This window comes from Jaculus jaculus, chromosome 4 (assembly GCF_020740685.1).
Source record: "Jaculus jaculus isolate mJacJac1 chromosome 4, mJacJac1.mat.Y.cur, whole genome shotgun sequence".
Classification (NCBI taxonomy): domain Eukaryota; kingdom Metazoa; phylum Chordata; class Mammalia; order Rodentia; family Dipodidae; genus Jaculus; species Jaculus jaculus.
The window spans coordinates 51,142,713-51,155,778 of NC_059105.1; the positions used below are offsets into that span (position 1 = coordinate 51,142,713).

The window sequence follows — 13,066 nt, forward strand, 5'->3', positions numbered from 1 at the left end:
CAAAGCCATAATTTTCAGTGTTTGTGATCTGGCCTGAAACAATCAGCATCTGATCTTCCTATAGAGTAATTAAACTACCTTTAAATCAAATAAAATCACAAGACTGTTCCTCCAAAAATGTGAGAGCAGTCATAGAGAAGAAAAACTAATTTTTCAGACAAAGCAGTAGTATGTAGAACACTTTACACTGAGTGTTGAGGGAGTTTTTCTGATTTTAAGAAAGTGTGAATAATGTCTTTTGAGATGGGGTGCTATCATCTAGACATACTATGTGGCAGCTTGTGTAAAATTTTCTTAGGAAACTTGATTACTAATGTGGGTTTTCTGATAAGGGAGTGTGCTGTTTATGGGGTGGTTCATTCCCTGTCCTTCTCTGCTCTTAGACTCATGAGTTCCTCCAAGATTGCTCATGCATGTGACTAGTCCTCTTGGAATTTCCCACTAGGAGATTTTAATATGCAGTGACACTGAAACGTTTTTCTACATTCTGTAGAATAAGTAATAACTCCATATTTTCTACTGGTACATATAATAATGTGTTGTAAATTGTTAACATCATTATATCTCTAGTTTTGAGTAAGGGTATGAGTTACATTATCTAATAAACATAAAGGCAACATCTTGCTGTGAGCACTTATAAAATATTGTCATTATGTTTTTAGTGATAATAAGAAATTATACTGTAGAAAAATATAGTATAACAAAGTAAAACCTGTGTGTGTGTGTGCGTGTGTGTGTGTGTGTGTGTGTGTGTGTGTGTGTGTGTGCAACCATTGTTTCAATATGCTTCCTTGAACTGGTGATATCCAATAGTTCAATTTCAACAGAGTAGAGCTATACCTACCAAAGGCCTATTTATGCTCTGATTTTCATCACTGTGCTGAAGACAGGACCAGGTCGATGCTCTGGCCATGTCTTTGAAGGCCTTTCCTTACCTTTAGTTTTCTCACAGCATCCCTCACGACTTCCGTTCCCTTTGGCTGCTCCACTTCTGTACTGCCAAGAAACTGAGAATGATCAGCAGTGAGACTTGGGCTTTACAGCATCATACAACATCCATGAGATACAAGCTTTATTGCATCATGTGGCGTCAAATCACTTTGAACAATCACCCTGCTTATAAGACCATGATTCCACAGTAAATCAAAACATAACCTAAAGCTGGGCATGGTGGAATATGCCTTTAATCTCAGCACTTGGGGGCAGAGGTAGGAGGATCACCATATGCTCAAGGCCACCCTGATACTACATAGTGAATTCCAGGTCATTCTGAGATAGAGTGAGGTCCTACCTCAAAACAAGACAAAAAAAGTCCTGTAAGAGATTAATTTAAAAACATTATTTGATCATTTACATTCCCATTATTCAGTGTTTCCATAAAGAAATATTTTTCATAAGTATTTTAGTTGTAGTTTTATCCCTGAAAGCAAATTGAAGGGAAAACTTAAATCTCAACAGTTCAAATTTAGGAAATATATTAATTCAGATTTTAATATCTTGTCAATTGTGTTGGTTTCATGTTATTCTTGGCTAATTTCTCAAGAATAAAGTATACTCAGATATGTCTTCCTAAAGATTTAAATTCAAGCATAAATACATTTATTTCATACTATATTAACTTTATTAGAATATTTCATAGTTTATACTTTTAAATCAGTATGTTTCATCTTTAATTATGAAACTCACACCTAACGTAGAATGTACAAAACAGATTTTTCAATATATATTAGATGCTATTCAGTAGACTAGATAAAAACAAATAAAACAAACATGATCAAAAATTTAACAAAATTTTAAAATAATCCTGGGGTAGCCATGCTCAGTGTCTTTTGTTAAAATTTGACCAATACAACAGTGAATTTTTTTTTCAAAATGGTTACCATCTTGTAATAAACCCTCACTATGAAGAGACACAATTCCTTCTAAACAGACACCACTATCATCTAATGCTAAAGGCCAATTAAAATGAGGACTATTTATCCTAGAAAACATTTTATGCAAACTTCAAATGATCATCAAATGCTGGTATTACATACAGTTTTCCAAAAGCTGGTATTTTTCTGATCACATTTTACTAATTATAACACCAAAGACAATCATAAATCATTATTTCACATAGATATAGAATAGACACTTGAGAGAGTGTATGCACTCCTAACAAAATAATGAAGTGAGATAAATGAATGTAATCTTTGTGTTAATATAAATTGAAAGGACCAAAGAAGTGAAGGCATTTTATCTTTTATTCCTTCTTTAATAACTACTAAGATATTAGGACTTCACTTTTTCTGTATGTACTACAGGCTGCAAAACAGCCATTGAGACAAATTTAAAAAGTAAAGATGCAGATTTCTTTGTCAAGCAAATCAGAATCTTTAGAAGGAGGTCCTGAAAGTATTTTTCTAAAAGCATTCTAAGGGGTTTCTTGTACTAAGGTCTGTGAACAAAAGTGGAAGATATCAGGTTATGAGGATAGTTGAGGGTTGATTAAACAGGTGAAGGTGGCAACAGTGTTGCTCTCCTCTGATGAGTTCATGGAGAACCAGTAAGGTCACTTTCACTGAGCCCAGTGTAATATTCTGGAAGATACTGCATGCTCTTTATATAAAATATTCAAATTCTATCTATCAAATGCTACTCAGACTTAAAAAAAAAAACAACATATTTCAGGTACATAGTTTGCTCAAGTGCCACCAGAATATTGTTGACCAGGAGCACATAAAAGACCAAAGTGCTGGTGCACAACTTTAATCCCAGCATTTGAGAGGCAGAGGTAGGAAGATCTCTGAGTTTGAGGCCAGTCTGAGACCATGAGACTACATTATGAATTTCAGGTCAGCCTGGGCTAGAACAAGACCTTACCTTGAAAAACCAAACAACAACAACAACAAAATAACAAAATAAGTAAATAAAAAATAATTGAAAACATGACCGGACTGAAACTAAGGAAAATTGGCGAAACAAACAAGGGTACTGTGTTCCTGATGAACTGGATACCAGCACAAGGGGGAAGGAGACCAACACAGAAATATCAACTCCTACCAAACCAGAGAGCCAGGGCCTCAGATGCCCCCAACACCTCAGCACTGAAACAGACCAAAAATGAACCCAACATGGCTCAGGGAAATTTTGTGGAAGAGGGGGCGGGAAGAATGTCAGAGTCACATGTTGAGTCATGATATGCAGAGACATTTATCGTACCAGTAACTGTGGGCTAACTCCACAATGCACGACCCACTTACTTCAACAAGGAGGGGCCATTGAGAGGGGGTAGGTCATGAATGAGCCTAAACAATGGTACCAAACTGCCTGTATTTGCTGAAAAGAAAACTAATAAATTAAATTAAAAAAAACAAAACAAAACAAAACATGGCCACACAGTGTGGGGAGATAGCTGAATCTGCTCCTGATGTCACTTGGCCAGCCACATGTTTGTTTTATGTCAGCATTTACAACCTTGGCAGCATGAATGATCCACAAGAGGCCATTCTTAGTTATGGCCCACGCCCACATGTCTGATTTAACTGGCTTGGGGCAGAGCCAAGATGTCTACACAATTCAGCACTCCAGAGTGAGCAGACTTTCGTGTGCCACCAGGTTGGCAATGTGGTGCTCTAGGTCACCCCATAGGAAGACAAGGGGCAGGAGGCAGAAGAGAATTTAACACACTTTTGAATAAAACCATAGGGATAGAGTAGTCTTTTTTTCACCTTTCCTGGTTCTGCTGAGGCAGCGAGACACTGATTCATGACTAGCGGGTATGCAAAGCAGATTCTTTATGCTAAGTGATGCTTGAAGTAGAAGGAAGGGTCTCGTGTGTCAATAGCACATTTTAACAGTTACAATCGTTTTGGAAGAAGATTCGTGCTTTGGCAGAAATGACACGAGTTATATATACTATGTGCAAATAAGCCTCTGTGCGCAAATAATTGAAGAATTCCAAGAATATTTGAAATGAATCCACTTTGAGGTGGGCTCGGGGAATCTTTTAGCATGTTTCTTTCATGCTACTCTATTCATTTTTAAATTATTTTTTAAATAGTATATTTATTTATTTGACAGAGAAAGGAGGACAGAGAGAGAGAGAGAGAGAGAGAGAGAGATAGGGAGAGAGAGAGAGAGAAAGAGAAAGAGGGAGAGAATGGGCGCACCAGTGCCTCCAGCCATGGCAAACAAACTCCAGAAGCACTGCTCTCTTGTGCATCTGGCTAATGTGGGTCCTGAGGAATCAAACCTGGGTTCCTTGGCTTTGCAGGCAAACCCCTTAACCACTAAGCCATACCTCCAGCCACATGCTGCTTTAAATAAGCCAGTAGAATAATAAAGCACCAGAAGCCTTGCACAAGGGTAAGAATTAAACTAAAGCTATGGACCATGCTATATAACCCAACTGGGGTGGTTTGTATGTCACATAACCCCCCCCACACACACACACACAGCCCCATGTGTTTGTAACTAAGCTTGATACTTAACTAAGTTCATACTTCACTTCATAGCTAATGAAGTCATTGGGAGGTAGCACCTTGCTGGAAGAGGTGTGCTATTAGTCCAGCCCAAATAGCTAATGACAGCTAACTCTTTTACCTCCATGCTGATATGTGATGATGTGTGCCAGCTTTGAGTCCATGCCATGCTTTCTCTGCCATGAAGAAATTTTCCCTAGAAACTAGAAGCACAAATACACCCTTACCTTCCATGCTACTTCTGGTTCAGGTGTTTTGTCTCAGAAAAAAAAAAAAAGAAGGTAACTGTTACACCAGCTTTTTCTTAGGTAATTAAGAAGGAAATTTAGAGTTTAATATGGTGATTTACATCTGTAATCCCTGTGCAGTAGAAAGGCTTAGGTAGGAGAATCACAAGATAAAGGCCAACCTACACAATGAGATCCAGACCAGATTAGATTGTACAGCAAGACTCTCATACAAAATCAGCAAGATAAAAATAAATAAAATAAAAACCAGTAAATTAAAAAAAACTAATTAAAATAATTATGATTTTTTTTTGTTTGTTTGTTTTTGTTTTTGTTTTCAAGGTAGGATCTCACTCTGGCTCAGGCTGACCTGGAATTCACTATGTAGTCTCAGAGTGGCCTCGAACTCACGGCGATCCTCCTACCTCTGCCTCCCGAGTGCTGGGATTAAAGGTGTGCACCACCACACCTGGCTAATAATTATGATTTTTAAACTGGCAAACATTTATTCTTTACAATATCTCCAGTATTTTTAAATTTTAAAACTCATGATTCTGGGGAGTGGGAAACTGGTCAGTGGCTAATGGTGCTGGCTTGAGAGCCTGCTGACCTGAGTTGGTTTCTCCTCAGTGCCAAGCATAAGGATATGCCACCCATAGTAATATATGTCACTCATAATAATAGCAGGATAATTGAAAAATCTTCCCTTACAGAACAAAAAAATAGAGATATAAAAATGACAGTGCAATTTAAAAAGTAGTAAGAATATTAGAAAACTAGAACATAAAGTTGAAGAAACTCATTGAAAAATAATTGCTGGCTGGTTGCTGTACCAGAAATCTACCAGAAAACAAAACAGAGCAAACCTTGCCCTAATAAAACTTTCAATTAGTGGGCATGAAGGCAATAACTGACATTAGCCACTTAAGTAAATTACACAGAACTTCACAAGGACTTTGGAGGCCAGGGTGCAGGGATTATGTGAAATGTGCAAGCTTGCCGTTATACTGTTTGCAGCACTGTCCGAAAAAGGATTGTTGGAGAACTCTCTGATAAGGTGAAATGTGGGCCAGCCAGAAAGGGTATCGAAGACTGATGGAAGTCAGGCCAGGCAAAGGCAAGAGAAAATGTGGGCTCAGATATTCGCAAAGAATATTCAAAGTAGACGAATTGGAAACTGGTCCAGGTCATTTTGATTCAAACCCTGGTCCATATGCTGGTAACACCAGCTTTATCTGTAAAATGCTTAAAATTTTCTTAACATCTCTTCGGAGTGATTCTCATGTAGGCTTCAAAGAGAGAAACACTGTGCCAGAAAATCCATCTAACTACTCAAAGTTCTGGAGACAGAGAGCAGAAAAGCCTAAAAGAACATGACAATGCTTCCAAATGAAAGTGATGCGTTCCAGGCTACAGGGCTTGGTTCCATCATTGCAATGATTATATACAAACATAAGTCATCATTCATGCACCAGAGATAGAGCACAGATGATAGAAATCCCAGGAAGAGAAAGAGCAACTGGGCCATGAGTACAGATATCAGACTTATTCATATCAGTCACAGGAAGAGACACAGCTCTGAATTCTGCAGGAAAATGTTATTTTAAGATAAGTTTCAGTCTATGAGAAAACAAAAACATACTGATATGTGTATGTCCCCAAATACTGTCCTCCTATAGCTTTGGTCTCACTAACAAAACAGGGGATGGGAGAGAGAAGGAGACAGGGGCGGGGAGAAGAAACACAGGGAACAGGGGTAATTTCAGGAGAATAACGGTGTCTCTACAAATAAGACAGATGAATGAACAGCACTACAGTATGGTATCCAGTAACAGAACAAAAATGCTCCCCCCCAAAAAGAGAAAAGTAATATTTATCTCAGAGGCATTAGCAAAGTCATCTACATGAAAATAGATTCTAATAGGAACCAAAAAGAAAGGCAGAAATGTAGGGTGCTTTCACAGTTTCTGAGTTTAAAATATTTCTGGCATGTCAAATAAAGATGTAGACCAATTAATTATATATATACATGGCATGAACACATAGGGTAGCATATAAGAAAGGAGGAAGAGCTCTAAAGAGAGGAGGGGGAGTGGAAAGAGAAGGTGATGAAGGAAAGAATGACCCCATACAATGTTTTCTGTCATAGATTTAATCTCTCTCTCTCTCTTTCTTTCCTCTCTCTCTCTCTCTCTCTCTCTCTCTCTCTCACACACACACACACACACACATACACACACACACACAAACAAGTTGAGAAAATGAAAGGGATTAGAAAGAGAAGGATAGGAAGGTAGGATAGGAGAGGGTAGTTGGGGGTGAATAACAGCAAGGTATTATATATATATATAATATATATATATACAAATATAAATATATATATGTAGCATATGTCATATTTGCATTATATATCATCTTTGTATCATATATATTAAAATGTCATGATGAAGCTCATTATTTTAAATACTACACCTAAAAGAAAATAATAAAAATAAGTTAATAATTACATTTTACTTCTCTACCTTCTGGTCTCTCACACACAAATAAATACAGAATTAATAGGGAGCTGGAGAGATGGCTTATGAATTAAGGCACTTGTCTGCAAAGCTAAAGGACGCAGACTCAGATCCACAGTACCCACTTAAAAGTCAGATGCACACGGTGGAACATGGCTCTGGAGTTCTTTTGCAGTGGCTAGAGGCTCTGGCATGCCCATTCTATCTATCTCTTGCTTTCTCAAATATACATATATTGAAAGAATTACATTTTCCACATTGAAAGAAACAGGCAAAACCAATAGCTAATGTAAAAACTTGGTGCTGGTATGAAGAATGCCAGGTAGTACATGAGATTAGGGAGAAGTTCCACTGAGGTCACAATGGAAGGATGAGAGATGATGATGACTGTCAGAGTCATGGGTCCCCAAGGAGTTGCTGAGATTCTGAGGAAGGCAGAGAGTCATGGTACAAAGAGGATGAGGTCATATTCAGGGACATGGCAAGGAGATTCAGACAGGTAAGGATATTAATACTACTCAGTACAGTGCCAGTGTTAGCAAATACAATTAATTGCAGGATGCCACTGCTGGTGCCAACATAAAGTATTATAGCCATGGTACTTGACTATCTAAAAGCGCTGGATGTACTCTTAGTGTGAATTGTAAGGGATGACCATGCGGCATGTACTTTTCTCAGATTTAAAAAACTTAGAATGCCATTTTAAAAGGTCACAATATGCTGATGGATTAAAAACATCTAATATTGTTGATCTAGTTTTATATTCCCTAGAGATTGTGCAGCCTATCCCTCATTTTTGTTCAGTGCACTGGAAAACTTACTATTTGGGCAGAAGAACAAAATCTAAGCATTCCCACAGGCTGCAGTCAGCTAGAAATAAAAGCATAAAAATGTCATTGAATTTTCTATTATATAAAAATACTGGCATTATGTAATTTTAAATGAAGTTTTGTTAGAATATGTCTTGATTAATATTTCTCAAATGCTCCCAAGAATTTTTCAATTAACTGGTGGCATAGACTCATTGTTTAAACTAATGTCCATTGGGAGGTTATTTACTGTCTAATTCTTCCCATGGATCCTCTCACCCCATCATGCTTACAGTAAACACCTTACAAAAAGTATGGAAAAGTTTGAGAATTCCATCTTCATCTAAGCCTTGCTTAAGTGGACTTTTGGGGCAGCTTGTAGTATGAGTTGCCTCTCTGCCAGTAGAGAGCAGTGTTGGAGCATTTGTTCCGCTTGCTTCACTGGTTCCGCAAATATTTCAGCATCAGGAATAATGCAGGGTTGGAAACAAAGCAAAACAAAAGCCACCAAGAACTGAAAAATACCGAGTCTGTTATGAAATGTGTCACTACAACACACTAGAAGGACCTAACATATCAGAGATACGCAAAATACACCTTCCATTTATATCAAATTTGAAATATGCCACTTTCATGTACATATTCTCTACACAATTATTTCAAAATATTAAGGGAAAATTCTTTTTAAAACAGAGAAGCTTTAAGGGCACACATAATAAATAATAGTAAGTATTGGTAGCATATTTATCAATGTTATATTAAAATATATTTATGAATAAAAGAGTGAAAAGAGAGAGAGAGAGAGAGAGAGAGAGAGAGAGAAAGAGACAGAGAGAGAGACAGAGAGAGACAGAGAGAAGTCTTCTGCTGCTGCCAACAAACTCCAGATTCACGTGACATTTGTATATCTGTTTGTACCTGAGTACTGGGAAATTCAACCCAGGCTGCCAGGCTTTGTAAACAAATTCCATTAATTGCTGAACTACCCCTCCAGCCCAACTATTATATTATATTATATTATATTATATTATATTATATTATATCATAATGATTATAATATATATACACACTGGTATTTTTTAATCAACACTACAAACCCCTAAGTAAAGTGAGGTGGGTATCATCCTTTCCTTTCTTGTTTTGCATGTGTATGTGTTTATGTGGTGTTTGTGTATGTGTATATGTATACAAACATGTATGAATGTGTTCCCACGTGTGTGAAGATGACCAATGTTGGCTGTCTTCCTCAGTTGTAGTTTACCTTATTTTTCAGACAGGGTATCTCAGTGAAATCAAAGCTCACAGATGCCACGAGATGAGCCAGCCAGTAACTTCTAGGGACTCATATGTCTCTGCCTCCTTATTACCATGCCTGGCACTTCTCATGGAATCTGAACTCTGGTCCTCATGCTTGCATGGCAAGCACTTTACTCATTGAGCCTTATCCTTAACCTAGTTTATGGGATAAACTTTCTAAGTCAACTTGACATTTAAAAAAAACGATTTAAAACCTTTTAGCTTCTCAATTGCAACCAGTAGATAAGGCATATAGAAATAGCCAACTTGATTTTATAGTCTTTCTTTCAGTGAATCACCATGTCACAGTGCCAAGCAACACAGGAAAAGCCATTTATTAAAAGCATATCATAACTGTCAATTGCCAAAGAAGGGTCAGAATCAATTGGATATAAACCTATTACTTAACTGCTCAAACCATAATATGGAACTAAATTAAAATAGACCCACTAAAGAGAGAGGTTATAATTTAAACCTTAAATTAAATAATCCAAAGGTTATCCTTTAAAACAGGCCCAGGAAGTTTTGATAGAGAATTAAATAAAATAGGCTCAGTATTAAAAGGCTTACATTTTCCATTTGATTTGATTTTAGTTACAGTCCTATTTTTTCATAGATATGGGGTGTATTATTTCAGTAGTGTCTTGCTTTTAGAAGAAGACTGCAGGACTAAAGATCTGTCTCAGTGGTTAAGAGTATTTCCTATGCAAACCTGACGACCTTGAACCCCTTGAGTTCCATTTCTGGAATTAACAGCTCGACAAGGCCACACACATCTTTCACCCCAGTCCTATGGTGATCAGAGACTGAAGAATCACTGGATGGGGCTTGGGGAAAACAAAACAAAACAAAACAAAACAAAACAAAACAGAACAGAACAGAACAGAACAGAACAGAACAGAACAGAACAGAACAGAACAGAACAAAACAAACCAGCAAGCTCTGGGATCAAAAAGTCTTTTGAGCCATATAGTGCTCATAGCCCATTTCTCACATGATTGTAAAGTAATGGGGCTTTGGGAATATTCCATTCTCATTCAGGTCTCATAATTTTATGGATGTGAAGATGAGTACAAATTCAAGAGGCTTCCAAAGTCACAAAGCTTGTTACTAGCACAGGTAGGGATAGAACCCCAGCTCTCCTGACTCTCAGACACATACATGCTCTTCATTTTGCTATTTTTAAATAAACAGAATAGAATGAGAAGTTATATAGAACACTGGATATATGACTATTAGAATGATATTACTCTCAATGCCATACCTAGTTGGTAAATTATTTATGCTAAATATTCTTTATTGTTTACCAGCTAGCTCACATAGTACCAGTACCAGAGGATGCTAGGCAGTTTGCTGGGGGAGAAAGTCATCAATAGCTGCACCCAGAAGTGGACCCTGATATTCCAAGCAAGAGTTTCCCACTAGTGCAATAGTGGCATAGTGGCTTTACTGTTATGGAGATAACCAACCACTCTTTGATGAATTTGAGACATACTGTACAAGATAGAATCCATGTCTGACATTATAAACCAGGTCAAAAGACCATTGCTGCTGAACTGACAGGCACTAGAAGGGGAAACTACTACTGTTCTTTTGATGAACAGAGGTATTGTTAAGCTGCCTTCTAAATGTATTTATCCAGGCAGTTTAATGTTGTTATTGCCTTGGTCAGAAAGAAAGAAAAAAAAAAAAGTGCTGTTTGCAATGTGCTGCTGTTAATATAGTGTGTAATAACTGGTCAAAGTACTGAAAGAAAGTGACTAATGAACACACATCCCTACAGGAGGCATCTGTGTAATCTTTCTGTAGGGCTCAGACAGTGTCTTAGAAGTAGAACTGCAAAAATGTAAGAGCTGGCAGGTAGAGAAGAAAACTATGGGACTCTCTCTTGGACATGACATGGTGACTGCTCTCACGAACTCACAGGAGCTGTGGTTACTTATATCAAAACCTGCACAAGATAGGGCCAATCACCACTCCATTATGGAGGCAGAGGCACAAGACTCCTCATCATTTCTGAGGACTACTGGTAGTTAACGGTTGCTGAGAGAAGGTGAATCATTCTCTTCATACACTAGTATGGGGTTGGGGCAGGGAGAATAGGTTTAGTGGGAGGGGATAAGAGGGTAATGGCAGAATTATGTGATAATATTGCAATATGTATGAAATTGTCAAGAAAACAGAGAGAATCATTTTTTAAAAAGCACTGCAGAATCAAGTGAGTATTTAGTTTACTTTTCAGACAGATATCCTGAGTTTCTACAATTTGTTTGCCAAACCTCTCATTGACTATTTTCTCCTTCATAAAATGAGAAACTGCTGTAATAAATTGCACAAGCTATAAGAGTTTAGTAAAAGTTGAATGAAATAAGTTTTAGAAATTAAGATTAAAAATAAAATAGTGGGGAGGAAAATTAAAAAAAAAACACACCTACACACAATCATTCACAATTAATTGTGAAGTACACATCCCCCCAAAAGGAGAAAAAATATTTTAAGTCACTAGATTTTGACTCTGAGGTAGCTGGAACCCTTACCAATATAGACACTCAATGTATTTCTTTTCTTCAAATTAAATTAGATCTTTGAAAATACTGGTTTTCTGAATTTTCATAATAATATATGAGAAGTTTCATTACAACTTAATCAAATTTGTATAATATGAAACAACACGTTTTAGAATATTTGCACACATTTATATGTAATTGTGAATTCCTTTAAACCTATGTATATTCCATAATTTTTCCGAAGCAATGAGTACATTTTTGGTAAATACATTTCTAGTTGCATTATAGTTTTAATAATCAGAATTATTTTTTAGTCTAATTTAAAACAAATCACTGCTATTCTAAGAAATATTTACCCTGTTTCCAAAAGAGTTAACACAGTAGTTTATGATTGAAGGATGCTGGCATGCAATTACTAATAAGTATTATTAGCAATTATGTGATTATCTTGCTCATTATATTAGTTGCAAAGCAATGCTGAATGAGAGAGTTGGTAAGTATCCATGTCTCAGTCTTAATTTGCATTCCATCTAAGCTTTTGACAATACACTGTTTATTGTCTTCCACAAAGCGGTCTCCCCAAATCTAATTATGCTCCTGAATCTCAAATACATATATCTGACAGAACTAATATTTCAAGTAGGTTCTCCAATCAACTGAGCTAAATTTACCGTTTTCTCTCTTTTTTGGAGAAAGAACCCACCCCAAATGCTTCAGCACCACTCCTCTTTCAAGGATAGCTCTCATGGTACTTCCTCTTTGAGACACTGTATTATCCCTGTGATGGTTAATAAGCCTGGGGTCCCAGCAATCATTAGTCACAGAAATTACTGGGACATGCTGGCCCTGGAAAAGGCTTTAGCACAGAGGAAATTCTTTTGGGTTGTAAATAACTTCCAAACCATAACCTGATAAGGTCACCTGTGGTGCAGGGACCTTGCAGACAGTCAAAGAACAAGTCAACCTGGGAAATGGCCCTGTTACATTCTTTTTCCTTCTATCTTCCCCCACCCTCTGCCCTGCTTGAGCCTTCCCTTTAAAGGTCCTGCTCAGCTGCATCTGAAGAAGACAGTCTCAAGGCCCCTTGCCCTGAAATGGGGCTGGCCATCCTTCTGTTTACCAGCTTGCTCTCCAATAAAGAACAGCCTGCTGTTGAGGTCATATATTCTCTCTCTTTATTTCCACGTCACTCTAGTTGGTTTAGCCCCAAATCTGATGCAACAATCCCTATTCTCATTAAAACTGTAT

The 13,066-nt window shown here is 37.3% G+C and overlaps 1 protein-coding gene across 9 annotated transcripts in view; it reads right to left on the reverse strand.

The window, feature by feature from the left end:
* Positions 1 to 13,066, reverse strand: part of Gulp1 (GULP PTB domain containing engulfment adaptor 1) — a 253,795-nt gene that overhangs the window by 39,475 nt on the left and 201,254 nt on the right. For all 9 annotated transcript variants that reach the window (XM_045147979.1, XM_045147982.1, XM_045147978.1 and 6 more), the window contains one exon: positions 936 to 1,007. In XM_045147979.1, the coding sequence (XP_045003914.1) occupies positions 936 to 1,007 (72 nt within the window). The remainder of the gene's footprint in view (positions 1 to 935; positions 1,008 to 13,066) is intronic.